Here is a 27,524-nt window from a genome sequence, read left to right on the forward strand (position 1 = left end):
CCTGTAGTCGCTCCCATTTACAGCTCTCTGTTAGCGCTCTCTGATCCACACAGCATGCTAAGCTAACAGCCTGTAGCCGCTCCCATTTACAGTTCTCTGTTAGCGCTCACTGTTCGCGCTCTCCGACACGAACCCGCTGTAAACGGTGGCGATTAGCAGTGGCATAAATTTGTCTTTGTTTTTGTTTTTAATACATTTTTTACCGATCTGCCTTTTCATCCGCTACAACATACCCTTCTCATACTCTCCAATTACCGGGTATAAAAAAAAAGACGGAAGAGCGAACCAACGAAGGAGCCAAAGCAAAGGAGAAAACTTAAGCAATCCCATCAACTAAAAAGCATCTCAACGTGTGTCCACACACACACACACACACACATGCACACACTAATGTATTGTCTGTGTGCATAGTATCTCAAATGAGACTAAGGCAACTAAGGCGCTTTCTAGCTGCAAATGGCAGCACTTAAGCCCACATTTCCCCCCATACCTTTTCTTTCAATCCCATTGCCAACCCATCGGTGTCCATGCCCCATGTCCCCCATTCAACGATGACAAGCGCATACAAATGGAAATGAAAATGCCAAAGCATTTCATGGCAACCCAACCCCCAGTCGCCACAGCAGCCGGCAGCCGGCAGCCGGCAGCCGGCAGTGCAATAGAAAATGACAAATTGCAAGTACGCTGAGCGTTAAAATTATTGCGGCCTGATTGCATTAGTGGCCATGAAAGCGTAGATTTGTTTAACCAGCGACGAGGCCTGGAGACGCCACAGATACGGGACACAGTTGCGGGTCTGCCAGGTTGTCCGGTGGCTCGGCAACAAACCTCTAACTTGCTCCACCTGACAGCCAAAATGGCGGACAGGCAATTAATGACACTTTCCCAAAGCAAAAGACTCGACAACGACCTACGTCGAGGACCACAGCACAGTGACACGGGAGGAGGCAGAGACCGTAAAGAAATCCTCCTCAAAATCGGTGACATTTGACTCCAAGAAGAAGGCCACTAGCAAAGAATGATGTGGCATTTATGGAACTTTAAACTCACATAAAACAGTTGGAAAGGATTGTAACTCACCAAAATTAAATCATAGCACAGATTCAGCACAAAATTCTCAGCAAAATAATTACATTTCGAAACATTTCATAACTATTTTGGTTGCTCAACTTAAATGCCATTATGGTCCAACGATAAAGCTAAAATTAGAAACCATCGGGTAAATATTTAAGTGAAATTCCAAATAATTTCCTAGCTCATTGAATTGGCTTCTGCGAAACATGATTAAATAAATTGAAATCAAATGAGAGAATTGAAAACGAAATCAAATTGTTCCATTTTCACTGGCAATTGCTACAATTTCCGTTTATTTGGCTTCGTTCAGGCGAAAAGTAATTAAACATCAAGTGCAAAAACACATTTGGAGAAAACAAAAACATTGTTCTGTGGCTAGAGTGAAAGTTGAGCAATTGCTCTCGGGTTATTTATATGCGAATGTACTTATGGTTATGGCTTATGGTGCATCGGAATGAAAGAAGTCTATTAATAAATGCGTATGTTTATCAACTTTTAACTATTTTTAGTGGTAAACAAGCCACTCTGGGAGAGAGAAAACAGCGCGTGAGGGAGCAACAGCGAGTCAGAGTGAATGGAAAGACGTGTGCCTTCTGGGTTAACCTGTTTGCTGCATTGTCAGCATAATTATAAAACTATGCCAATGATTTTTGGTAGATAAAACTATGAACAATTATTACCAGTGCTCGACAGAGGAAGTTGCATCATGATTAAATAATAGTTAGTTAACTGGCAGTGAAAAATATTAGCTAAAAGTAAGAAACAAAATTTAAAATGCCCAGCAGCTCCCCACAAATGAATGACTTCCTTTTAGGAAGCTTTAACTTTCCGTTTGTGCCATTCCTTACATAACCCAAAAACCCATGTGACATTTGAGTTGGAACTTCCCTTAGCTGCAAGGCCTCAAGGCAACCCCCCACTGCAGCACACCTCCATCATGAGCGCGCCTTTTGGCGGGCATTGCAGGCATTGCAAGTGGCCCATTTAGGCTCCAGGCCTTTGCACGTGAGTAGCCTGCAGCATGCGGCAGCAAAAATAGTGGCTGATGGTGTAACACTGAATGTGGAAACAGTTTCCACTCGGCAGATACAAGCATATTCGCATATGTTTACCGTGGGCAAGTGTGGGGGAGAGGCTTTCGCAGAGTTGTCTAATTTTTGCCCTTGCCTTGCTGCCTCCTCGAGTGGCGTGGCGGACCGTGTGTTAAGCTCACTTTGGCCTACTTGATGTTGGGGCTGGTTGGGCGCTGTATCCTCCTGTAATCCTTCGCTTCACGCTGCTGCAAAAATATATGTATAATTTTGGCGCACATAATTTCCAGGCGCGAAAACCAGCTAGAGAGAAGAATGTCAGGGCAAACAGCTTCCAACTTGTTAACCTCCTTTTGTGCGCTTTCACTTGCCCTCGTTGTCTCGCTCTCGCTGCCTGACTTACTCGCTGTCTCTCTCGCTACCGCTTTGACTTTCTCGCTGCCCTTCTCGCTCCCTCTTTGACTTTCTCGCCTTTCTCTCCTGTGCTTTCTCCACAGTCTGTGCTTATGCCCACTTAAACGGCACCTCCACTGTTGGCCGCTTTACCCATAAGCGGCAGGAAGAATGAAAACAAAATATTTAAGCGGCACATTCCCCACAGTTTCCTGTGCTACCCCTTCTCCTTCTCGCGTGTGTGAATTTTCAATTAAAAGCGCTTTCCCCTAGCTGTCTGCATTCACACATGAGCGAAATTAACAGCTCATGAAATATGCCCTGAAATGTATGCTATGCCACATGCAGCATGCCCCATTGTTTCTCGTTCTGCTTCTTAGACTCGACACACAAAAACCCTAACGATGCCGAAGTACCCCCCGAGGCGGCAATTTAATCCCCTGAACGAGAAGTGCCAGGAAATCCTTAAGAAAAGCAAAAGTTATGTTTGGGGCCACACTTGAGGACAGAGGAAAAAGAGTCATTAGTTTCCATATAAATAGATTCATAAAAAACGAGAGAAGACTCTTGAAGCAGCAGCAAGCTCCACCTCCGTTTCCCACTATATTTTAATGAGCCTCTCAATATGCATGACACATGGCTTAAATGTGTAATTACGCCCGGCGACTGGGAGACACACCGACCACGTGCTCTCATTATCAACTCATCAACAGCAGCAGCACAACATTTTGCGTATGCGTAATGGGGGGAGAACACTCCCACAGCCACTCAAAATGTAAGGAATTGCTGCAGTTCATTGAATCTGCTGGCCTGGCTGCTGTGCCAGATAAATAATAATTTATTGGGGAACGAGAACAAAAAAAGAGAAGAACGATGCCAGAGCAAAACGGAAACGATTTATCAATACGAAAATATATTTTCTTCATGTATTTCGTTGTGTAGGGAGAAACATTTTCAAGAACTCATTCCGGCACTGACAGCTTTACAAATTTGAATGCATTTTCCATACCAATTTCATTTTGTAGCTGCCGAAAACTTATGAGGTTCCTGGGGAAAGTCAATGCTTAAACTATCATCAAATAATCACAACTAAATGGCAAAAGTTCTCGCGCAGCAGCAGGGCAAGGCAGAGGCCAGACAATAAATCAAAAATGAGGCCCCACACACACACATGCATAATGGCAAGAAAATGGAAAATACTTGGCGGAAGGTTGCCGCAAACTTTTCTGCGCTTTTGTTCAAGAGTTTCAAAAGTTGAAAGGATCACCAGCAGGGCCTCCTGCCTGTCGCTCACTCTCTCTGAATCTTTTGTCAGAGTTTGCAGGTGATTAACAGTGGCAGAAAATATTCATTAAATTTGAAAAATGATGCAGTTTCAGTCTATTCCTAATTAGTTTTTGTAATTGAGAAATGAATGGCGTGTGCAAGCAAAGTTCATTCTTTGCAGAGATGCGCAAAAAATTCTAACAGGAGCATTGCGCAAAAAAGTAAACAGAAGGCGCCATTGAACCGCAGAAAAGTAAACGAAATTGTCAGGCTGGGCAACGACTGCGCTGTACCCTGTGGAGTTGGGCAAAAATTGAGAATTTATTTACCGATCTCACAGAAGCTCAAATGAACCACAGATTTGGCTCCTAACAAATAGCCAATATGCGAACAAATGTAACAAGAATGCTTAACATTTTTTGCCACTGCCATTGGCCATGAACACAGCTCCAAGAATTTGTTTTCCTGCAATATAGTTTTGTGTTTTTTGCTATTTTGCATACTGCGCAAAAAGCAAAACCAAAAGGCAAAAAGAAGACAAGTGAAAGTTGTACGGGAAGTGTTATAAAGAAGTGGAAATACTCTTACCAATTAAAGACAAATTCTGTGTACAAAAATACTACTAAATTGATCTTTTCATAAGGCTACCTTCAAAGCTCTGTGCAATCTTCTCCGCTCTGTTACAGCATCGAAACCGTTGAGCATTGTGTACTTTGATTGTTTACTTTTTGGGTGAAAAACTGTTAATTAAATTATAAAAATAAATTGAGTTTCTGAAACGTTTAGTACCTCAAAACAACAAAGAAGAGCAATAAATCTAAACCAAATATTTAGCTGCTAACCCTGAAATATTGTATATTTTTTCGTGATTTCCTAGTTCTTAGCCACAAATTCTATAAACATTTTCCAAATGATATTCAAGAATATTCCACGCCACTCTGCTCTTTGTTTTAAAATCTAAGGTCTGCTCACAATATAAACATTTTTAATCAAATTTCAAGTCTCGTCGTGTAACTTCCACTAGAAACTTAATTTTCCATACAATTAAATATTATATTCTTGTTGCCAAAAACTTTTCGGCAGACAAAAGAGCTCGAAACTCAAACAGCTGGCTCCCAGGCTCCCATTTGAATAAGCTTTGCCTTGCCCCATTGTAAGTGCATTAGAACAGGGCCAAAAGTGCAGGATAGAGCGGAGGACAGGCCGACGCCAGAACCCTCCGACTGTTTGCCAGAATACTGCCAAAAACTATCCTTGACTTGCATTTGCATTATGCATGCATTTTCTTGGGTTTCCATTCTCTCGGCTCTCGGTTTCTGCTTGTTTTTTTTTTTTTTTGGGTCAGATTCGGATTGAGAAACTACGCGTGTGGGGGAAGGTCATGGCATGGGTTTACTTACTCAGCTTTTCTCCGGCTTTGTGCCACAAAATGTAATTAGCTTCTCAACCGTTTCGGTTTCGGTTTCGGTTTCGGTTATTTATTTCCCTTTTTTTCCTTTCAGCGGTCGTGGAGCTGCTTTGGCTGTGTAAATTATTGCGACTTGTTATGCTTCTGGTTGAGGCTGTAAAACACGCGAGTTGTTGTTGTTGTTTTGCTTAGATTCCGTTTGATTGCAGTTTTTTGTTTACTTTTTTGCGTGTTTTGTATTTTGTCTGGCAGCTGCCGTATCGCGAAATCAATTTGCAATGCCTCGTAAAATTTCGACTCGACACATGCGGCGTATGCGCAATATTTAATAAGCACTTTCCCCCCCCCCCAAAACACACACACACACAGCAATTTATGGACAGATGCCACACCCACACCTCCACGGGAAACAACAAAAACAGTTAATATCTGGACGTATCAGTCATACGTCACGTTCCTCTTTCAGTTTGAAGAATGTTGGGCTAGAGGCAGGAGGGCTGGCCAGGCTGTGGAAGGGCTGGCTGGGCTGCCTCTTGTGGCAGCACGTGCACTTGACATTTAGTGTCCCCACCCGATAGCCCCACCACGCCACAAAAAGGGTGCGCAGGGGCTGTGTGGCCGAAATTCATAAAAATTGAAAGCAGAAAGGCAAGCGAGTGCCGTCTAGGCACTAGTAAGGCAGAGAATATACCTTGGAAAATGTATAATTATATACCCAAGACAAAATGTTGCAACGATTGTTTCTCAATCGATCAATCAATAAAAAGAGTTTGTTTAAGAACTCGAACGATTACCCGCTCCACTCAATCGTGCATTGCGTGTTCGGACATCAACAAAATAATACAAGAGGCAATGTGGCATTTCCTTGTCCTTGATGGCAATTGTCAAGTGCGTCGTCAAACCCCACCACTTCGGGTTCTCCCTCACTCCATTAAGCAAGGAAAAGCGCAGCTGTCGCTCCTGCCACTATTTCTTTGGGGGGTTGCTGCTCCGAGTGACGCCGCCAGTCATCGAAAGTAAAGTGTCCAAAAAAGAAAGTGCCAAGCACAATGACGAAACTGAAGAGGATTAGAGTGAATAGAGTATGGAGTGGGTGCCAGGACTTCCTGTCCTTTCGAACTGTTAACCTAATGAACGGCATTCATGGCCATGTCCCATGGAGCTGTCTCCATCACGATTCTACTAGCTTTTATGTGCCTTGTCTTTAGTCATTTATCATAACTTTTTGGGACGAGTAACCTTTGAATTGGCCTACGCAACATTTAGTGGCAATAAGCAAACGACAGCCCGGGGCTAAGGCAACTAAAACAAAAGTTCATTCTAAAATTAAAACATTTTCTTGCAGAAAAATGTTGCCCAGTTATGTCAGCAATGAAAAATTATTGCATAAATTAATTACAGTCGTCGAGCTAGGACCCGCCGCAGACGTGAGCAAATTATTGAGCACGTGTCCCCGCCGTGTAGGCGATCCCTGACATAGGCTCACGGCTGCTAGGGTTCTCTTTGGCTCATACGTAATGAATGCTGCTTGTTTTGAATCGTGTTGAGGTGTGGCTGTGTTGGTACATTAACCACACACGTCTATAAATTTGCATTACTTCCTGGCGTAAAGGAGGAAGCCTCATTCCAGGCTCATTTTTAATGCACATTTTCTAGCAGGGAAGATGGAAAAAGTTCGCTACGAATTTTACATCGAATTTCTCTGTGGGGGAGTTTTTTCTGCTGCTACAATCTAGAGGATCTACTTTATCTTTATTTCCTAAAAGTGGTTCCACTCCTACAATATTCCCTTTGCTAAAATCTGTCATAAATAAATTACAGAACAATTACATGGCAGTCGCTTCAACAATTTTCGAATTGCCAAATGCCATTCACAAATTAATTATGGAGAGCGTTGGAAATTTCATTGTAAATTGTTTTCGCCGGAACGTTAATGAAAAACAAATCCGTCAACGGATCGTCAGCTTTGGTGACGTCGCGACGTTGACAGCGTTGGAAATTAGCCACGCCCCCACCCATACTGTGGATTGTGTTGTGACATGTTGTGTAGAAAACAATAGAAAAATAAGGAAAAATGAGTGCGAAGAAAGTGGCAAGAGTAAACACAAATCACACGAGGGGCCATCCATCCATCAGAGTCCAGGACACATTGCGGCGCCTGGGGGCACCCTCGGATATCACGCGGATGTCAATCAGCGAGACGCACTCTCAGTCTCGAACAGTAGTTGTTCAATTAAATTAAATATATATTATTTTTCATTCACTTTTGATACAAGATTGCCCGTCGCTGGGGTGAAACCTTTTGGCGGGGAAAACAGAACAAACATTTAAAAATAGCGCGACCGTTGGCCCAAGGACAAATTATGGTTATTTTTGAAGCCATACAAGCGGCGTTGACTGCAGGCCAAAAAGAGAAAGTACAATAGGAAAAGCAGCAAACAAAAGGTGGCAGGGCAATCTCTTGTCTTGCATTTGTGGCATTGAAGAGAAACAACACAAAAGTAAATCAGATTCAGCTTTTTTGCATTTCTTTTATATTTTACTTCTCTTTCATCTTCCAGCACTTTTGTTTTTTTTGCAGTCCTTTACTGAGGATCTTTGCCTCTTTTGTTTTGGTTACACTTTTGCACACGCACATACAGCCGCAGAGATTCTGTTTTGTTTTTGTTGATTTTGCAAACACAAATTGTGTTGATCGAAGAGAAGGATTGAGAGAAGAGAGCAAGCGTACCGTTAGCTGCACACGAACGGACGACACAAAACGCAGATCATGAAATTAAATTTGTCTCTATTTTTTGTCAGTTTTAAGCCATCTCATTAGAGACAGAAGACTCGATTTAATCCGGATATGTGGTTAACATTTACGGTGATTTTGATTTAATATTTAGCTTCCAGAATTCGAAAATTCAAACACAATTATTCGTTTCATTCGTATTTTGTTGTTTCATTGTTCGCGGCAGAAAAATTTGTGAGACCATCGCACGTTTGGCACGGCAAACAACGCTAACTCGCACTCGAGAGCAGGAAAGCTCATTTTTGCGTTGAGGCAGCGAGCCGTGAGAGAGCCTTTGCGTCGCACAGTGGGAACTCGGCGCAAAAAGTGGCGACAAATGTCTTGAATGAATACGCATCTGATGGAGTACTCCTCGGGGATTTCAAAATCGGTAGCAGAGAAAATCGAACTTATATTTAGGAGATATATCGCATGATTATCGTTTTGCTGGCTCTCTTTCAGAAACTCTGAATTTGGCCAACTGAATTAACCATCGGAGCCACTGTGCGTCCGCAAACGTACGGATTTCTGTCTCTCTGTCGCTCTGTTTGAAAAATTGCCAACAAATGGAAATGGAAGATGAAACGTGTGTGCAAAGGTAAGTACAGGTAGAGTTGGGAAATAAATGACCACCCATTGCCGTTGACGGGGAGGCCTTAAGCATGCTGAGGAATGTCTGACATATGGTGAAAGCCAAAGGATTTGGTCTCTGCTCAAATGGCTGCTAATTTGTATTTTTCGGCTTTAAAAGCTCTGGAAAAACCAACCAAATATATTACATATTTGAGGTTTTATTTTTGGTTTGTTAGTCGCTTATGAGGCAATTTGTCATAACTATTTATTTATTTATTGATAAGTGCATTTAATGTCGAAATTGTATTCTTCCTTTTCCTGCTTCAGAGGCCTCTTTCACAGGAGCAATTGTCAGATTTGGAGTGGAAAGCCTAATGTTCAGTTAGGAATAGTTCCAAAAACTATTCAAGCAATTCCTCATTTTTCCGCACAACAATTTTCAACACCGGTACCCTCAATTGGAATTGAGCACTTTGGAAACACAATCCCTTCTGAAATCCCATTTGAACTACATGATTTGGTACCTTCCTCAAACATTGCTAGCCCTCTGCCCTTTTCAACTCGTGATGAATGATGGCTCGTTTCATGCCCAATGCCCAATGCCCCATGTATTGATGATGTTCTGGACCTTTGGTTTGACCCCACAAGTCATCACATTAATTAAGGGAACGGACGCCATAGCCTCATGGCATAGAATCCTGCAAAATACAAATAGTTCGATGGAGAACTGAGGCTGCAATGAGAGCGAGTAGAAAGTAATCCTTGGCAGCGAAGCACTCAGGTCGTAGTCGTGGCACGTAAAATATGCCAACTGAAAGGAATTTTGCGGCAACGCGTAGCATAGCTGGCAGCGTGTAAAGTGAGCGATAAGCGAAGAGGCAGGCGGAGACCATGGGCCAGAGGCAGAGTGTGGTAGACATTGAAGCTGCTGTTGGAGAAGTGTTGGAGGAGAATGTGGGGAGGTTACTTGGATGCCCTGCAGTTTATGGTTGCTGTAGTTAATAAACGGGAAACCGCAAGATGCCATCGCAAAAAGAGAAGAAGACAAAGAGAGGGAGAGAGAGAAAACTGAGTAAAACGGCAAAGCAGGAGCTGGAGCTGGAGCAGGGCACGCACTGCTTGAAGCAGAACAATCAATTTCACGTCAATTGCTTCATATTTCATAGGCTTTGTGCTATGTCTACGATGACGACTATGTCGACGGAGGAGCAGGCAGGCGGCCAGAAGCAGGAAGCACTCGAGTAGGATATACGAAGGCACAGAGAACACAGTCATTCGAGTAGTGTTCCCATACGCACTGCTTGACCCCAAAACATGATTTGGCACTGACAGCAGGCTAGAGGGCGCGGGCGGGGGCGGGGGCGGATGGCGGGTGCGGACGGATGCCAATTGAAATGTCTGCATTTGTGGGCGTGTGTTATGACAACGAAAGGAAATGGAAACAGAGCCCCCAACTAACGGCTAGAAATGGAGTAAATAAAGGATTTATAATTTGACAGCTGGCAAGAGAAACGCAACAGCTGATCGAGACAGAGACAGGAGATAAGGCGAGCAAATCGCTGGGAAAGGTGTGTGAGTGATTGGGAATTGGTGGATTATCACAGCAGCCTGTGTCAATGTTTCAATGAGTTCTGCAGCTTTTATTTAACGGTATATGCTACACAGCGGGGGTGAAACGAGAGCGAAGCTGACGGCTAGCGCCACAACTGCAGAGCCGTTGGATCGCAGCAGCAGCAGCAGCAGCGCAGCGCGAGAGCGAAGCGCACGAGAGAGTGAGAGCGAACCAAAACGTCCGCTGTTAGCAACAGTCCGCAGCTCTCTCTCTCTCTCTGTTATCATACAGCGAATTTGTTTTTGCCACCATATTTCCCTCTGAAACCCTCTCCCAGAGCTAAACCAAATCTCCGCCAAAACTTCTTTGTAACCAAAACCTAAAGGAAATTCATAATTTCATAGCGCAAAACTTTCGGGACTCTACGCCGACTAAGCGAAACTTTGTGTGAGGCGCTAATGTTGCGTTCTATGCTAAATTGTAGCCGGAAACATGCTACGAATTCCACAGATGAGCCAGGCAAACGGATTCGAGCCGGCATTTGATTGATTGCCATTTTGGGCCAACAGCCAGCGTGGCAGACAGAACAGAACAGGGCAGGGCAGGGACGAGCATAAGCGCAATTTGAGAACATGACAAATATGTAAAGCGCGTGACCAACAGACCTACACACATACACTTTTCACACATTCAAATTAATTTTCATACAGCAGGAAAAGCTCTGTGCTGGGTGCACATTCATTCATTTATTCAGCCTCTAATGAGTAGGCGTGGCAAGGTCAAATGTGCAGCAAGCACTTACGCTAATGATAAGCAAAGAAAAATGCAATCCAAAAGGCATTTCATGGGAAGAAAGAGCAAAGGGGGCCGCGGATGGGCATGTGGTTTGGAGAGAGAAGCAAAACTACACACTACACAAATCGTTCAACACTTTGTGGCACTTAAATGGGGAAAACCACATGATAAAATTAGACGATTAGCAGAGCATTTGCCACAAGTACTGCGGGATACACAGAGTACGAGAAACAGCAGCAGGAGCGTAGACACAAAGGGGCTCTGGGCACTGAAGCTAAGACTTCCGTGCACCCCCTTTGGCGCTACGCCACTGACTGTGCAGTCCGAGCCCCGCCACACCCTTTGTCCGGTTTCGAAGTAAACAAACGGCAGGGGCAAACGCAGCTGCTGCTCCACTTTGCACCCCTTGACCTCCTGATGGTTAAAAAATTAGAAAATATCAAAACCAAATCGAGAAAACATATAAACACACACAATTTCGTGGTGCGCGGTTCTTGGGAACAATGATCCGAAAAATCGTTGAACAAAAGCAAAACGGAACGGATAAAAGCGATAAATACTTGACACAATGAACTGGATAACCGAAATAAACAAACGATTAAAAATACAACGAGAAATCAAAGAGGGGCACCACAACTGAAGGCCATAATAAATCGCAGAATATCCAAGCAATCAGTCAATTATTTATAAGGAATATTTCTTAGCGAGAAAAGTGCATAAAATGGTAAATACTTTCCATTCAATTTAAACTTCCGCCTTATAAATATACCAATTTATTTTGTCCTGTCGAAGGCACACAATAAAATCTACAACTACAAATTTTCAGCCAATTTTGCACAAAATTCGGACATTTTCGTTTGTCTGTTCACTTCCCTTAAAACATAAACTGCTCACGAACAGAGACAGGGTTTTATTTCTGCATTTTATTGCTTCACCAGTTTCTCTCTTTTCCCTTTCTTGTCTTAGAAAATTGGTTGGATAAAATGTTAAATGAAATTCAACTTTTTGCAGCAATTTCCCAATGAACAATTAATTGTTTACTTGATCTTTTCCTTCTTGTTCGCTTCTTGTGTGATGCTCGATATGCTAATAAAAACCTAGACAGACACTTGCACAAAAAAAGAAGATCTAAGAAGTGAGAAAGCAATAAATTAAAGTACAAACAATACGACAAGTTGGAAGGTTGTGGAACTTCTTCCATTTGATAAATGTTTGAAAACTGTCAGTGTTTCGAACGATAAAGCAGCACTCCTCCACTCACTCCATTGACTCTTCCACAGCCACAAAGTTTATCGAATGCCACGTGCCCCGTTTGCCCTCAAGCCTTGTCACAGCACAGGAACAAAAAAAAGAGGGATATCAGATTAAATTACATTTTGCGCACAGTTGTGATTTTTCATTAATTTAGTTGTACAGTCAAAATACAGTCCAAAAATCATATAGAAAAGGGAAAATGAAACTTTAACAAAAAAATTCCAAATCAAATAACTTTTGCAACATTTTTTTTAGCGCATTCTGGAGCGGGGGTAGCGAAACCGCAAAAAGTTTTGAGCTGCCCTTCCTCTTTATTATGCTCATTGGTGTTGAGGGTATATTGGTTTTGTAGCTGTCCGATTCAGTCTTTTAGCTATGCATAAAAGATTTGTAGTTCTCATTGATGTTCCTGCTGGCTGTGCATTCTCTTAACAAAAGTTCCTTGTGTCTGTTACAGTGCTACATTATGTTATTATGTTGCTGATACTAAGTTAGAGAGCGTCTCTGTTGATCAGAGATTGTCACTGTTAATGGGAGCATGCTTCTGTTAGGGAGAAAACGTTTATGTTAGAGCGAGCGCGAGCATTGCGATAGAGTGGATCGTAAGAGCGAGGTGGCGTAAGTGTTCCTTGGAGTTGATGAGTGCGAGTGAGAGCAAATGTTTTATCCGTGCCTTCTTCCTTCTTTGCCTTCTGCCATACATTATTCCACATGAAATGGCAACTCTACAGCATTCTTCCTTACAGAGCATCCACTTTATCTAACTTTATGTTTTTGTTCTCCGCATTTTTTCCGTGTCCACACTTTATTTTGCGGCATTTTCACGTCATTGTCACAGTTGTTCATTTCCTCATTTCGTGATTACGAAAACGCAGCGTTAAGCCAAGCGAACAAAAAATGAACTTTTTTTGTCAAAAAATCACATACGGAGCAGGGGATTCTGCTGAACCACCCACAGATAAGCAAGCGTCAAATGCGCTTGAAATGTTTTTTTTTTGGTTCCTCTAAGGCCGCTGTCTTTTTCCCCTACCCTTTTGCCTGCTGCAGACAATGTCAGCTAAAACCACATCTTGATCTGTCGAAAAATTTGCATGCAAAAGTCATCGATGGTGGGGCGGTCATAAAGCAATCAGGCGACGCCAAAGTACAGGCCATAAAACGAGTGCAAAAATGTGCAGCGAAAAAGTTTTTGCTCGCTCTGCAAGATATTAATGTCAAATTAAGGCAACTTTGTACGTGCCGCTGCAACGGAGTCTCCGTGCTAATAAAACAGAGATGACAAGAAAAGGAGCAACTTTTTTGGGGGCGCCCCAACACCCCTAGGGAAGCGCTTCCCTCCGACAACTCTTTCAATTAATCCTTTGCCTATTACCCAACACGTGTTAAATGCCTCAAAAGGTGCTTTTAATTATGTGTAATTATGTGTAATTAATGCATTATTTAAATATACACATATAAAAATAGAAACTCTGCGACTGCCTTTACCCTGTCTCGAATATGGAGCTGTCCTCGCCAGACGCAAGCAGCGTCTCGGTTCATATTTAGCTGCCGCCTTCAAGCTCTATTTGCTGAACCATTGAAGGCTTTCCCCATGATTTTTAGTATGTCAAACATCATCTAAAGTAGTCACAAACTAGACTAGCAACCCATTCAGACACTTTTCGTGTAGTTCTTGCAAAGGAAACGCAAACTCATTAATAAAATCTTATACCATAAAAGACAAGTGTGAACTGGTTAAAAACTAATTAAGTATAATTATGGGTTCAACAATTAGGCGTCATAATTAATAATTTCCCAAGAACGAACTATAAAAGCAGCAACCAACTTGGAGCAGCTCCAAAGACTGTCTCGAACATGGAATCGGAATCAAACTCCGCACCATTTATACGGAGTGATCAAATCTATCGAACCTATTGGCTCTACTGGCGTCTGCTCGGTGTCGAGGGCGCGTATCCAATGAGATTTTTGCTCGACTTAATGCTAAATTTCTTTGTGACCTTTTGGTATCCCACACACATGATCATTGGCTTATTTAGCGAGCGTACCATGAAGGATGTGTTCAAGAATTTACCCTTCACGGCGGAGAGTTTCTTCTGCAGCTTCAAGATGATTTGCTTTCGTTTGAGACTGGCGGAGATCAAGAGAATCGAACAATTGCTCAAGGAACTTGATGAGAGAGCTGTGAGTCCGGAGGAGCGTTTATTCTTTCATCAGAAAACGCGCAGTGTGGCGGAGTTTATATCGAAAAGTTATGTGGCAGCTGGCATAGCGGCCACAGTGACCGGCACAGCCTCTGGGCTGTTCAGCAGCGGACGAGCATTGATCTATCCTGCGTGGTTTCCCTACAATGTTCAGGCCACAGCGCTCAAATATTGGATTAGTTTCGGCTACCAAGCCACAGGAGCGAGTCTGACGATACTGCAAAATATGGCCAATGATTCGTATCCGCCGATGACCTTCTGCGTGGTTGCTGGACATGTGAGAATGCTTTCGATGAGGCTGACACGAATGGGACATCATCGCAAAGGTGCAACCAAACAACTGATAGAAAATATCGAAGATCACAGGAAGTTGATGCAGTGAGCGCAGCAGCTAAACCTTTGACTCTCTTTCTTTAATTTATATTTGATTTCCTTTCAGAATTGTTCGCCTGCTGCACAGCACCCTGTACGTCTCCCAGCTCGGACAATTCATCTCCAGTGGCATCAACATCTCCATTGTGCTGATCAACATTTTGTTCTTTGCGGAAAACAGTTTTGCCATCATCTACTATGTCGTGTACTTTCTGGCCATGGTCCTTGAGCTCTTTCCCAGTTGCTACTACGGCACTTTGATGTCCATGGAGTTTGATAAACTGCCTTATGCCATCTTCTCCAGCAGTTGGCTTGGCATGGGCCCACGTTACTGCCGCACGCTGCTCATCCTGATGCAGTTCACCCTGGCGGAGGTGGGTGTCAAGGCTGGTGGCATGGTCGGCATCAGCATGAATGCATTCTTTGCCACCATCCAAATGGCCTACTCCTTCTTCACGCTGGCCATGTCGTTCCGGTAAATGAGTGGACATTCCGTGGCATTCCGTGGCATATTCGTTTAATTTTAATCGCCATTAATGGGAGGAGGCCTTTTCCCAAATTGCATTGCATTGTGAACGCTTTAATGTCATTTATGTTGTCCGGGTGCAGCTTCAACACTGAGAAAAATGTCACAAATTCAAATATTTCAAACGAGAATTTTTATTCCACAAAAATACCAGAATATACTAAAAAATAAGAGAAAAGATACCACAAGATACCAGACCCCAATCTGAAATGCCAGATAAAAAAATACAACAAAAATAAAAAAATATACTAAAAAATACCAGAAAATGTCATAAAAAATACCAGATCAATACAAAATCAAATCTAGTAGCTTCTCAAATCTATGAAAATCTCTGTACTGAGAAAAATACTCTAAAATACCAGAAAATACTAGATAGTATTTATCTAGTATTTTCTTGTATTTTAGAGTATTTTCCATACTGGGTTTCTTTAGGTATTCAAATTTTTTAAATCCACGAATTCTCCTGGTATTTTTGAACATTTATCTGGTATTTTTTTTAGTATTTTAAGGGCATTTTTATAGTTTCATGTACACTAAAAAATCTGAAACTTTAAGTCGAGATTGGTTCAAAATGGGAGACTTATTTACACAGATACATACAACTTTGCCACATTCTAAGATATTTGTTGTATTCGAAGACGCTTCGTTTTATGCATTCAGAAGTTTATAGACAATATAGATACCCCGTGAATAAGTCTATTCATTCCTTTATTACATTCCAACTCTTACTCTTCATTGGCCGACTACTTGCAAAAGGCTTAAGCAACGAGAATTGTCCTGCCATCGGGCGCTTCTCACAGAGCTTCTTTAGGCACCCACAGACCTGCGCTGGTGTCAAGTGTTTAACCCTAATAATGGTAATGATTGGGTATACATAATAGTGGGTGTACCTGTAGCTAATGATGGGCGTGTAACAGGTTGACTCCGATTCATCTGATTGCGGGACTCTTTTTTGAGTCGAAGCTGGGAGATGTGTACAAGGGTTTACCCATCACGGCTGCCTGTTTCTTTGCCAGCTTCAAATTTGTTTGCTTTCGCTGTAAGCTGCAGGAAATCAAGGACATCGAGGCACTGCTCCTGGAGCTGGATCGGCGAGCAGGAGCGTGCCTACTTCGATCGCAATACCCAGCGAGAGGCGAATTTTGTGTGGAAAAGTTTCATTGTCGCCTACGGACTGTCGAATGTGGCGGCCATTGCCTCTGTTTTGTTTGGCAAAGGACACAAGCTGCTGTATCCTGCATGGTTTCAGATCTATTGGCTGAGTGTGGCCTATCAAATTGCGGGAGTTGGCATACAAATTGTGCAGAATCTGGCCAATGATTCGTATCCACCGATGACCTTCTGTGTGGTGGCTGGACATGTGAGGCTGCTCTCCATGAGACTGAGTCGAATGGGTTATGAGGGGAAGGCAGCGAAGGCGACGGTTGTTAAGGAGTTGTTGGAGAACATTGAAGATCATAGAAAGTTAATGAAGCGAGTGAAGTCCTGCATTGTTTCCCCTAATTTCTATAGATTTATCTTGCAGAATCGTGGAACTACTCCGCAGCACGATGCACCTCTCACAGCTCTTCTTTGCGGAGAACAACTTCGCGATGACCTACTATGGGGTTTACTTTGTGGCCATGTTGCTGGAGCTATTTCCCTGCTGCTATTATGGGACTCTAATTTCCGTGGAGCTGAATCGCCTGACAGACTCCATCTTCTCCAGCAATTGGGTGGGCATGGAGCGGGGCTACTGCCGCTCTTTGCTGATATTTATGCAACTAACTCTGGCCAACGTGGAGATCCGTGCTGGGGGCATGATTGGCATTAGTTTGAATGCATTTTTTGTCACCATACGCCTGGCCTACTCCTTCTTCACGCTGGCCATGTCGCTGCGTAAATGAATATTCATTTAATTGTAATTACCGCTTAATGGGTTGTCCACAAAAGGCTTTATGAAAATTGCATTGGCGCCGTTTAAATGTCATTTAGTGGCCACTGCGCGAAACACCCAAATGGAATACATTTTGTATGAACAAAAAACTTTAACTGATTTCTCTCCGTGTCGCTGCATGCCGCATAAAAGCCGCCAAATGTGTGGCAGACACTTCCATTAGCCTCACGATCGGCCTTTCTGGTGCTGCATGCGTCTCATGGCGGCCACCTACTTTGGTAGGTCCACACAACGTCCTGTAAGGATCTACATGTTGGCACTGCATCTCCTTGTGGCCTTGATGTTTCCAGTGCATTTGCTGGTGAATATCGCGCTGCAGCCCACCTCCGCTGAGCTCTTACAGAACCTCTCCATTTCGATGACTTGATATTCCTGGCTGTCATCTGCGTACAAGTCTTTCCCAGCTGCTACTTGGCGAGTGTCGTGGCCGCAGAGATCTCCAGCCTGCCGTATGCCATATTTTCCAGCAAATGGTATGAGGCATCGTCGGAGCATCGACGGGATTTACTCATCTTCACGCAACTCACGTTAACTCACATTGAACTCAATTTGAATGCTTTTTATGCCACCCTGAAGACAGCCTACTCCCTCTTTGCGCTCGTGCTGCAGGTGAAAGATATCTAGAGTCCGGCCAGAGAGAGACTCTTAATTGAATACATTTTCCAGTAATTGATTTACCCAGTGCCCAGTGGCCCCGTGGGCCTCTTCGTATGAAATTTTCATTAATTTCCACCGTCGCAATGCGCAAATAAACATTTTTCGCAGCAAAACAAAAATAAAACATTAAAGCGAAATTCGAAAAGAGAAGCGAAATGAATGGAAAATTTAAATTTCGTGCTTGGGTTTTATGTTTTTATTGTAAGCATTGCATAAATCTGAATGGAATGTTTTTCGTGTAATTAAAACATAAAAAAAATACTATAGGCAATTCCGAGATCCAAACAAAAGGTCGAGATTTAACCAGCGCAAATGAGGCCTGGAGGCAGGGAACTATTCCATAAATTTAAACATTTTTCAAAGCTCTCCTGAACCTCTCTTCAAGCCGTTTCTCCATGCGAAATGCATAGCCCCGAGGCCTAGCATTGATAAAGGTTTGCGTAGAGTTTTTCCCTTTCACAATTTATTGACTTATGGCTCGGGTTTTTTGGTGCTTTTTTTTTTGGCAATTTTTTTCTTGGGGCGTACGTGATGCAAACACTTTTTTACTCCTTAAGAACCTTTCCTGAACTTTTCCCATTTAATAGAGCTTAAAAGTATTGAGGAATTTTATATTTTTAAGAGAGTTTTGAGAGGTTCCTGCGTTACACTTAAACACTTTTAATTAAAATTTTGATGTAATTCTTTAATATTTTAAAATTATTCCCTTTTCATAAAAACTCTTCAAAATGGCAGCAATGTATGGCAAAAATGTTATACATAATGTTACATACTTAAAAACACTCCAAAATTATGCACTGAAAACGGAGGCAAAGGAAGGCCAAGCGTGAACGTGATTAAACGAATCGATATGGATGTTATTAACGGGAGACCCTTGAAGCGCTGAGGGACGGAGGCATATCCCTTTTGATTAAGGTTGTGTGCTGCCGTGGAAATGCGAAATATATTAATATATTCCACAGCTCGGCAGACGGAGCACTCTGTCAGTCCGCTGTTCAGTGTCCCGTGTCCGGTGTCCCATTTCCACTGTTCCCTGTCTGCAGCTCACTGTTCGCTCTCCGCTCTTTCCTGTCCACTGTTCCCTGTTCGCTCTCCCCGCTCTCCGCTCTCCGCTCTCCGCTGACCAAATGCAAATGACGATGAGCCTGCCTGCCGCTGGCGTTGCACGCCTGAAAAGTGCAATGCGAACACAACGGACTGCATAAGTAACCGGGAAGGCAGGAAGGCGCTGCCGGACATGCATATGATTGCATGTGTTTGCTTGTGTGTGTGAGGCGTGGCAGAGCTGTGGCCAAGGACACGCCCGGATTCGCACCGCTACGTGGCAATTTATTGATGCACTCCGAACACAACGATGAGTGCATTCAAATTGCCTGAAGAGTGGCGTGGAATAATACGAACAACTTCCACAGGCGACAAGTGCCGTGCCGGGCCGCAGCAGCAGCCATTAAACCCATGTCCCAACAGCACAACACTTTTCCGTCATTATTGAAAGCAATTTCCCACAGCAAATAGAAAATCGAAAAACAAAAAACGAAACGCAAAATAAAATCAAGCAAAAACATAAGACAAGGAAAGGTGAGATGCAAATAGTCGAAGAGTTGATACGCTGCATGGCGATTATTCCATGCAAACTGAGAGTGATTGTGGGAGAGCGTCCGAAGTCCAGAGTTCAATGAAGCCCAAGTCAAAAAAGTGTAAGGAAGCAGAGCGAAAAGAAAGTATTCTATCTCCTTCTGTCTTATACAGATTCACGGTCGGTTAGAACGGGGGTTGAAGCTGCACGTGTGCCAAGTGGATCGTAAGAGCAAACGCGATCCCGCTCAGCGCGGTGTCAAAGAGCGCTAACAGAGCGCTGTAAACGGGAGAGCAGTAACAGTCTGCTTACAGTGGTGTGTTAATATCCCTTTATTCTTTCTTTATTGCTTCCCAAATCTCTACCCCAAGTCATTATACTCTTTGTAAGTGTAAAACAAGAAAATGCGACAAATTCCAGGGCTCAGGACGCAGCTTAGTGGCCGATGCGCGAATATTGCGCATACACCACCCCAGGGAGCCATAGAGCCAGTAGCTGGTAGCTGGTAGCTGGTGTGCTACCCCACCATTACCCATTCCAATGCCCATTCCATTCGCATTCCCACAGAGCCACAGCCGTAGCCCAATTGCTGGAGGTGATTTAACTTTTTTTGCCTGCCATTCATTTCCTTTTCAATAGCACAAAAGCACACAGCGGTAGATAGATAGATAGATAGGCGAGAGAGAGGGAGGGAGCTCCAGCGAGATGGCAGAAATATTGTTGGCATACTTTTTTCAAGTGTTTCCTGCCTTCCTGCTTGTTGTCCCGTTAGCTCCTGCGTTTTCTGCTGTCTATTGCTGTTTATTTTAACTTTTGGCATTCTGCTGATGCTGCTGCTGTGTGTGTGTGTGCGAACCGGGGGAATTTCGTCCTCTGCCGAATGCAGCAATAGGAAAGTAAAACAAAAAGCGCTTAAACAAAAATATGAAAAATAAATTGAAACACTCTCAGCCAGGCCAAAAGTTGCCTCTCTAAAAATCCCCAAGCGATCCGCACTCGCACTTCCACTCAATCAGTGTGATGGGCTCTGGCTCTGGTTCGGGCACGGCCTCTTGGCATTTGGTGACATAGAGGAACCATCCATCCGGCTGGCAGCCTCAGCCGCAGATTGGATTGCTTCCACTTTTGACCAGAACATAATGGAATTTTCGGTTGCAGCAATGCCCAGCGGCATGCAGAATGGAAATGGAGATGCCCAACCATGAAATAACAATTTCGAATCTTTTTTTTTGTGTTGCAGCAATACAACAATTCCACAGCAATCAACAAAAATCAAACTATTTTGCCATGCTGCATTTTTAATAGAGGGTGAAATATGCCGGCAATCAATTCGAGAATAGGCTTATCAATGACATTGATTAGATTTTTTACTGATATATTGCATACATAAATTTTACATATATACATACATACATACATACGTGTACATACATTTGCATATGTTTTTACATTTTATTTTCTCTTTCAATGCATTTAAATTGCATTTATTTAAGAGTGTGCTTATAATTGCATTTAAAACAAACTCTGAGGAAAAACAAATAAATTAATTAAGGGTCTAACATGTAAGAGTCAAAATACACTTTCGATATAGAATATTTATGCTCTGATTTGGGATGCTTTGTTCGGGAATGTTGTATAAATGTTGCCACTGATTATGCCTCATTCCTGATTCGAAACTATATCTGAAATATGTGACATCTTTATAATAAACGCTCCAGAAGAAATGGCAAAAGGAACGGAACGAATTGAAAAAAAAGTGATACAATTAATTTCAAATATCGCTAATTTATTCAGGAAATCCACATACTCCCTTTTTTTAGCATTTTCAAATAATTAAAAAAAAACTCCACTAGGACAAACACAAGCAACTTAATTGTAATTGCAATTGGCAATTGAAATTGATTATTTGCGAGTAATGAACCCTGGCAGTGGCAGGGAAATGGTTCTACAAAACATGTTGCGAAAAATGATTAATTTGCTCGGGAAAATGGCCCAAGCTGGAGCGTGGGGATTTTCACCATGTACTACTCTGCATTGCAGTGCATGTCGGAATTGTCAGGACTATTTTCCCATTCTGGACAGCCAACTCAATTACAAAAGTGCCGCGCCTGATGCCCAGCCATGCTGCTGGCCATTCAATTTTGCTCTGGTTTTCCACACAGCTCATACCAAATCCAGCAAGGGGAGAAACAAGCGGAAACGCGTATCAAAGACAAACACACACAGCCGGCGAATTGGGGCAGGGAAAAGTGTCCAACAATGTGGTTGGCGGGGGAGTTACACATGTTACCGTATCGCCCATGCAGACGGACACCCGAATGAGAGATGCGGTGTGGCGCCTAAAACTATGCTTCACGGCATGAATAACAGAATAGCTCGGCTCAGCTCGGCCCGGCCCGTGGGTGCGGATGTGAATGCTGGTGGGCTTTTTTTTTTGCTGCTCTTGGGCCTTCTTCTTTCGGCCTCGTCTCTTCTTGTATTTCAGTCATGCATGACAATTTTTCTCTCTGCAGCTAGTTTTCATGACGTACCCTGTACGCCTGTAAAGTGCAAGGAGGGTAGATTTGTATTAGACATAAGGCAGGCTTAAGCACCAATAGTGCCATCACTAGCTTAACTACCATCACTATGCATAAGTCTGGTTGGAATTGAGAGAGCGCCCAATTGACTCTCTCAGCTTTAGGGAGGCTCGACTCGCCGCAGGTAGATTTTCTAATAAGCAAGAGAGCCAAGCGCAAGCTTGCAGGCAGACAACAACAACAACAACAAAGGAGGAACCCTAAAAAGAGAGCAGATTTGCTCTCGCTTGCGGTACCTGCGATCGCCACCCGCGAGCGCTACCTCTTACCTGCTAGAAGGAGTTTTGGCACCCTAAACAACGGAACAGGCACTGCATATATAAAAGTTTTGCATGTGCAATTATAATTATTATGTTTACTTGTTTATATGAAGTTACTTTCCCACATGTTTTTACAAATTGTTGAAAGCTTTTAACATGCGATTATCTAGCAGTGCACAACACAAGTCTGAGTACAGGGTACAACGCAGCCCACACTCACACCTTCCAACGGTTTTGTTTTGCTTTTCATTGCGCCTCTGCTTCTTGCCTTGTTATTTTTGCTCTTGCCTTTGTTCTAGCCCCTCGCTCTTTAGATGAATTTTACTTGTTTTTACGGGTACACGCGGCTAACACAATGGTGTTTGCCCGTTGTTTTCCTCGCTGTTGTTGCCTTTTGTTTTCACAGCTGATAAAGTTTGTACGCCTCGCTTTTGCGAGTCAGGACAGTGTCACATCCTTAAACCCAGTTTGGCGTTGCTCTATTCATAAATCTCTCACACATGTGGAGGGGGTGGGGCGAGGGATTTTACGGTTGGGTTCAGGCTGTTCCGTTGAAAAGGGATTAAAGATCGCCATGGGTTGTGCCTAAATGTGTAAATTATTTTTGTTGGCCAGTTTCAAATGTGTCAAGGAAATAAATTAAATATTACATGTGGGTGCAGTTGGCAGCACAAATCTGAACACAAACTTCTGTAGCGGCAAGGGGAGAAATGATTTCCTGTCCTGTGACTCTCAACTATCAAAGTTCCCTGAAAAATATTCAAAATTCGAAGCCTTACAATTGTTTCCCTCCACCATAACCTTTACCTATCCCATGCCAGTGCGTATTTCATTTAATCAATCTTCCGTTAGTCCCCACAGAGAGACAGTGGCAGAGAGAGAGAGAGAGAGAGAGCGATGCAACGAACAAATGCTGGCCTCTAACGTAACAATGATAAAAAAAACCTGTCGTATAATGAATCTCAAAACTAATCGATAAAGCGTGCTCTGGTTACAATCTGCTAGTCAGTCCATTAAAAGTTACCGTTCCAGCCTGCCGCCCATCGAGCAACCACATATCATATTTCCCTAGTGTCCATGGAGTGGTCAACCTGCATGCCGCTTGACTGACCGTTTTGCTGCTGCTGCAACTGGAGCTGCAGTTGCGAAAAATTTCAAATGCATGAGACCAACAAATGGGGGATTCGGTCAGGCCCAAAAACCAATTTCCAATTTCCTGTCTACCATTTTCATAAGCAGCTTTTACCTCTCTTGATAACTTCCTACTCGAGTTGTACCTATACATTTCCCCTACCATTGCTCGGTTAAGGGTGCCAGTGGGTGACAATTTTTCTGCAGTTTCGAAAAGTGAATGCCAGGCAGACTCCGGCTGAGTATCTGTTTTCTGCTGGGAAGGTCATTTGTAACCCTAACTAAACAAATTTGAAAGCTGGCTGCCGCATATCAGTTTGTTGTTTCCTGCAGACGATATAAAATGAGCGATGGCCGATGGACTGCCCATCAGTTGTACACAGCGAAACCAGCCAGCAGGCCAGAAGCAGCAGCTAAACAAATTACCAAAGCAACTAAACAGCGGACAAACCCAAACTAATCGCATATTAAACGTCAGCAGAAACGCCATGAAACGGGTAAGTTTTCGCATTAGGCCATAAATTATTGCCGAAAGGAGGTGCCACATAAATCAGGATAATCAAAAATACAAAACGTTAAAAGCCAACAGCGTATTAAGGCAAATTTAGAATGTGTCGAGAGCCAGCAGACTGGCAAAGTTTTGGCAGCAAAAAGAAGTGCAAATGCGCTGCAAAAGTGGATGAAAATATTACGAGAATTTAGCTACGGAAAAGAGTTATTTTGTAGCCAAAAGTTTGCCCTATAAAATGTAACGAAAAGCAAGCATCCAGCAAGAAAAAAACCCACACAAAACCTTTTTTGGACATGACAAATTTATGGCTAAATAAAGCTAAAAGGCATTGCCGGAAAAATTCAATAGCCAATTGATGCTGTCAGCGAATGATTTATGTCGAGTATGCCACAAAAAATAACATTAATTTATCCACTTTCAGACCTACTTGTTGCTCTGCCTGAGCCTGCTGACCTGCAATGTGGCAAATTCCTCGTATCTGCGTAATCTGGAGGCACTGAATCAGCTGAGCAAATCCTCATCCTCTGCCAGTCTACAGCAACAACAGCAGCAGCTGCTACGTGGAGATCTGAATGGGAACGTTGGTGGTAACAATGAGGACGATGATGATGATGCCACGACAACTACACCCAACTCCAGCGAGGATTATGACACACGTCCGCAGTACAGTTTCGCCTACGATGTGCGCGACACGTTGACCGGCGATGATAAGCGGCAGGAGGAGAAGCGAGATGGAGATCTGGTCAAGGGACAGTACTCGCTGATCGAGCCCGATGGCACGCGACGCATTGTTGAGTACACGGCCGATGATGCCAGCGGCTTCAATGCCATTGTCTCGAATCAGCGAGTGGATGAGCAGCAGCAGCGAATCAGCAGCTCGTCCTCCTCCTCGTCACGTTACAGCAGCATCGAGGAGCTGCAGTCCCGTCTGACCGCCCAAGCGATTGCCGATGCCCAGAGTCTGGCAGAGGCCCAACAGGCCAGCCAACTGCAGCTGGAGGCACAGAGTCGCCGCGAGTCTGAGAGCCAGGCGCGTGTACAGGCACAGCAGTTGATGGAGCAGTTCCAGCAGCAGGTACAGCAAACGGCACAACTCCGTCAGCAGCAGGAACAGCAGCGACTGCAGCAGGAGCAACAGCTGCGCGATCTTCAGCGTCTGCAGGAGCAGCGAGAACGCGAGCAGCGAGAACAGGAGCAGCGAGAGCGAGAGCAACGGGAACGAGACTTGAGGGAGCGTGAGCTCAGGGATCGCGAGCAGCGTGAACGTGATCAGGAGCGTCGTCAGCAACAGGAGCGTCGTCAGAGCCAGCGACTACTCGAGCGTCTCAGCAGCGATCAGCAGACGCTGCTCCTCACCCAGAGCCTGCCCAGTGCCAGCCAACTGCTCGGACAGAGTGTCCAGGCCACCGTCGTGTCGCATCCACCCACACTGCTCTCCCGGCTGCCTTCCTCATCGTCGTCCACATCGTCCTCGTCCCGCACCACCTTGCTGACTCGTGATCGCGATTTGGATGCCTGGCGACAGTTGCCCAGCGCACGCCTCACCATCGAACGCACTTCGCAGCCTCAGCTGATACTCGCCCAACCCGCCAGTGCCTCTGTGCAGGCGCAGTTGATTAGTGGATCGCCCCTGCTGCTGGACTCGAATCTCAATGGATTGCTCACCACTCGCATCAATGGGCATGGGTCTCGTACTGGTTTGAGCTGGTCCAATGGTCGCCGCCTGCTGAACAATGATCTCTGGCAGCTGGACAGACTTGATGAGGACAGTCGTCGGGAGGATAATCGTCGAGAGGAGAATCGCCGAGAGGAGAACCGACGAGAGGAGAACCGACGGGAGGAGAACCGACGTGAGGAGAACCGACGTGAGGAGAGCCGCCGAGAGGACACTCGTCGGGAGGATCTGCTGCTGCGTCGTGAAAGCGAGGAACTGCGCTCTGGCAGCGCCGAACGCCTCAGCAACAGCCGCAATAAGGCCTGGTAAACCAATCCAAAACCACAATAAAACAACACTTCAAACTGAACTCAAAATGCAGCCAACGGGCAACGACCAACGACCTCAACGATCTTCAAACTTGGACAATGATTATGTTTAGTACTTAAGTCTTAACACTGCCTTCGCTTAGCTCTACGTTGACTCTTGTGTTATTTATTAGTTTAATTTCGTTTTTTGGGGATTTCGGTGACGCTTTTTTCTGCTCCTCTCGCATGAGTATTCTGTTCACTCTACAGAAATAATCCCTCTATGAGTACCCTCGTTTCCTGCTAACGCATACAGCAAAAACTATGCCAAGAACTTAACCCAGTCAGGCGCTAACGCTTCTTTCTGTCTAACTTTAGCGCTAAGCTTAATTGTTTCTGTGTAACTTTATAGTTAGTCAAACTGCATTAATGTGAAAAAAGCAACAACAAAAAAAAGAGAGAAGGAAGAAATAAACATCAGAATAAACAAGGATGCTGCCAAGCCTTGCCCTTTGCAATGAGAATGATGGTGGATTTTATGTCTACAAATACTCCTCAAGGAGCAGAGCAGCCGAGGTGCGCTGCTGCATAACGCGCGACACCAGATCTGCTCGCGCTTATCCAGAAAGTCAAAGAAGTTTAGTCTGAAATAAAATAAACCACCGCCACAAAAAGTATCTCAATTTGAAGCAAATTATCTGCTGGAACACTGCAAGAAAAACGTTGAAACTTATGGCCACAAAACTTTACAGGAAGCAGAAAGAGAGAGCCAGAGAACCATCAAAACGGTAAGCCAACAGGTGGTTTTTGGGGCTCTGCTCCTTCTGCCCAACTAACCAAAGCCAGTTTGACCCTAATCGCCTTTCATGGACTCCGACACTCCAACAACTCTCGCTCGGTCATAGATGCTGCACTCGCCAGGCACACCCCTTCGCTCCTGGATGTTCCTGCTCCCTGCTCCCCTGCTCTTGCTGCTGTACACGTGTGCACGCAATTTGGTCATAAACCCTGAAGCCAAAAGTTTCCTAAGGGCAGAAAATGGCAACAAATTTTTTAATAATAAACACTCTGGACGAAGTACACGTAGACACTGAGGGAATGAAAGTTTTGCTGTGCCTTCTCCGCTCTGCTCCCATTCCATAAAGTTTTGTCGCTCGCACACTTAAAAGTAAAGTTGCACTTGAGTGCTTCAGGTGGGGGGATGAGCCTGAGAAGATGAGTTGGGATAAGGTTGTTAAGATGCCAAGGCAATAATAACTCGGCAAAAGATAATGAAAACTGGGCAGCAGGAGACAGGGCAGCTGAAACTGAATCGATTACGTAGAAATTCTTGTGAAAAAGGTAGAAAGAAACCGCTTGGGCATGAACTCTTGTAATTTAGTAAATAGTGAAGCTCGGCATCCTTCTTGGTGTGTTTAGGTATTCTAATGGGAAGTAATTGAACTCCTCTCATGGTGATAAGTGGGCAGCCAGAAGAGTGCTGAAGTCGGGAGATTATATTATATTTTTAGTCCGATCAAATTCCAGACCCCATGAAATGTTCTAAAATTTTTACTATAGTTTTGACTATTGTTGAGAGCAACAAAATCCAAAAAGTCCAGAGCTAAATGAGAGTAAATATGTTGCCACCTAAAACGTGCAATTTGAATTGAGCCTTTGGCGCCAACTTACAAATGTTACTGTGCTGTTAGGCG

At 43.9% G+C, this 27,524-nt stretch overlaps 2 protein-coding genes and 1 pseudogene across 2 annotated transcripts; all 3 read left to right on the forward strand.

The window, feature by feature from the left end:
* The first annotated feature begins 13,973 nt into the window (after nucleotides 1-13,973).
* LOC117582242 (odorant receptor 33a-like) lies at nucleotides 13,974-15,171 on the forward strand. The gene is made up of 2 exons (XM_034269853.1): nucleotides 13,974-14,698; nucleotides 14,760-15,171. Exons 1-2 carry the CDS (start codon nucleotides 13,974-13,976, stop codon nucleotides 15,169-15,171), a joined length of 1,137 nt encoding a protein of 378 aa, XP_034125744.1.
* Nucleotides 15,172-16,072: 901 nt separating this feature from the next.
* On the forward strand, nucleotides 16,073-17,778 carry LOC117582243 (annotated as a pseudogene).
* A 5,943-nt stretch (nucleotides 17,779-23,721) lies between these two features.
* Nucleotides 23,722-26,322, forward strand: LOC117581836 (trichohyalin). Its single transcript, XM_034269283.1, has 2 exons — nucleotides 23,722-23,854; nucleotides 24,290-26,322. Exons 1-2 carry the CDS (start codon nucleotides 23,846-23,848, stop codon nucleotides 25,850-25,852), a joined length of 1,572 nt encoding a protein of 523 aa, XP_034125174.1. The 5' UTR covers nucleotides 23,722-23,845; the 3' UTR covers nucleotides 25,853-26,322.
* The last annotated feature ends 1,202 nt before the right edge of the window (nucleotides 26,323-27,524 follow it).

Source organism: Drosophila guanche, unplaced genomic scaffold, assembly GCF_900245975.1.
Source record: "Drosophila guanche unplaced genomic scaffold, DGUA_6, whole genome shotgun sequence".
Lineage (NCBI taxonomy): Eukaryota > Metazoa > Arthropoda > Insecta > Diptera > Drosophilidae > Drosophila > Drosophila guanche.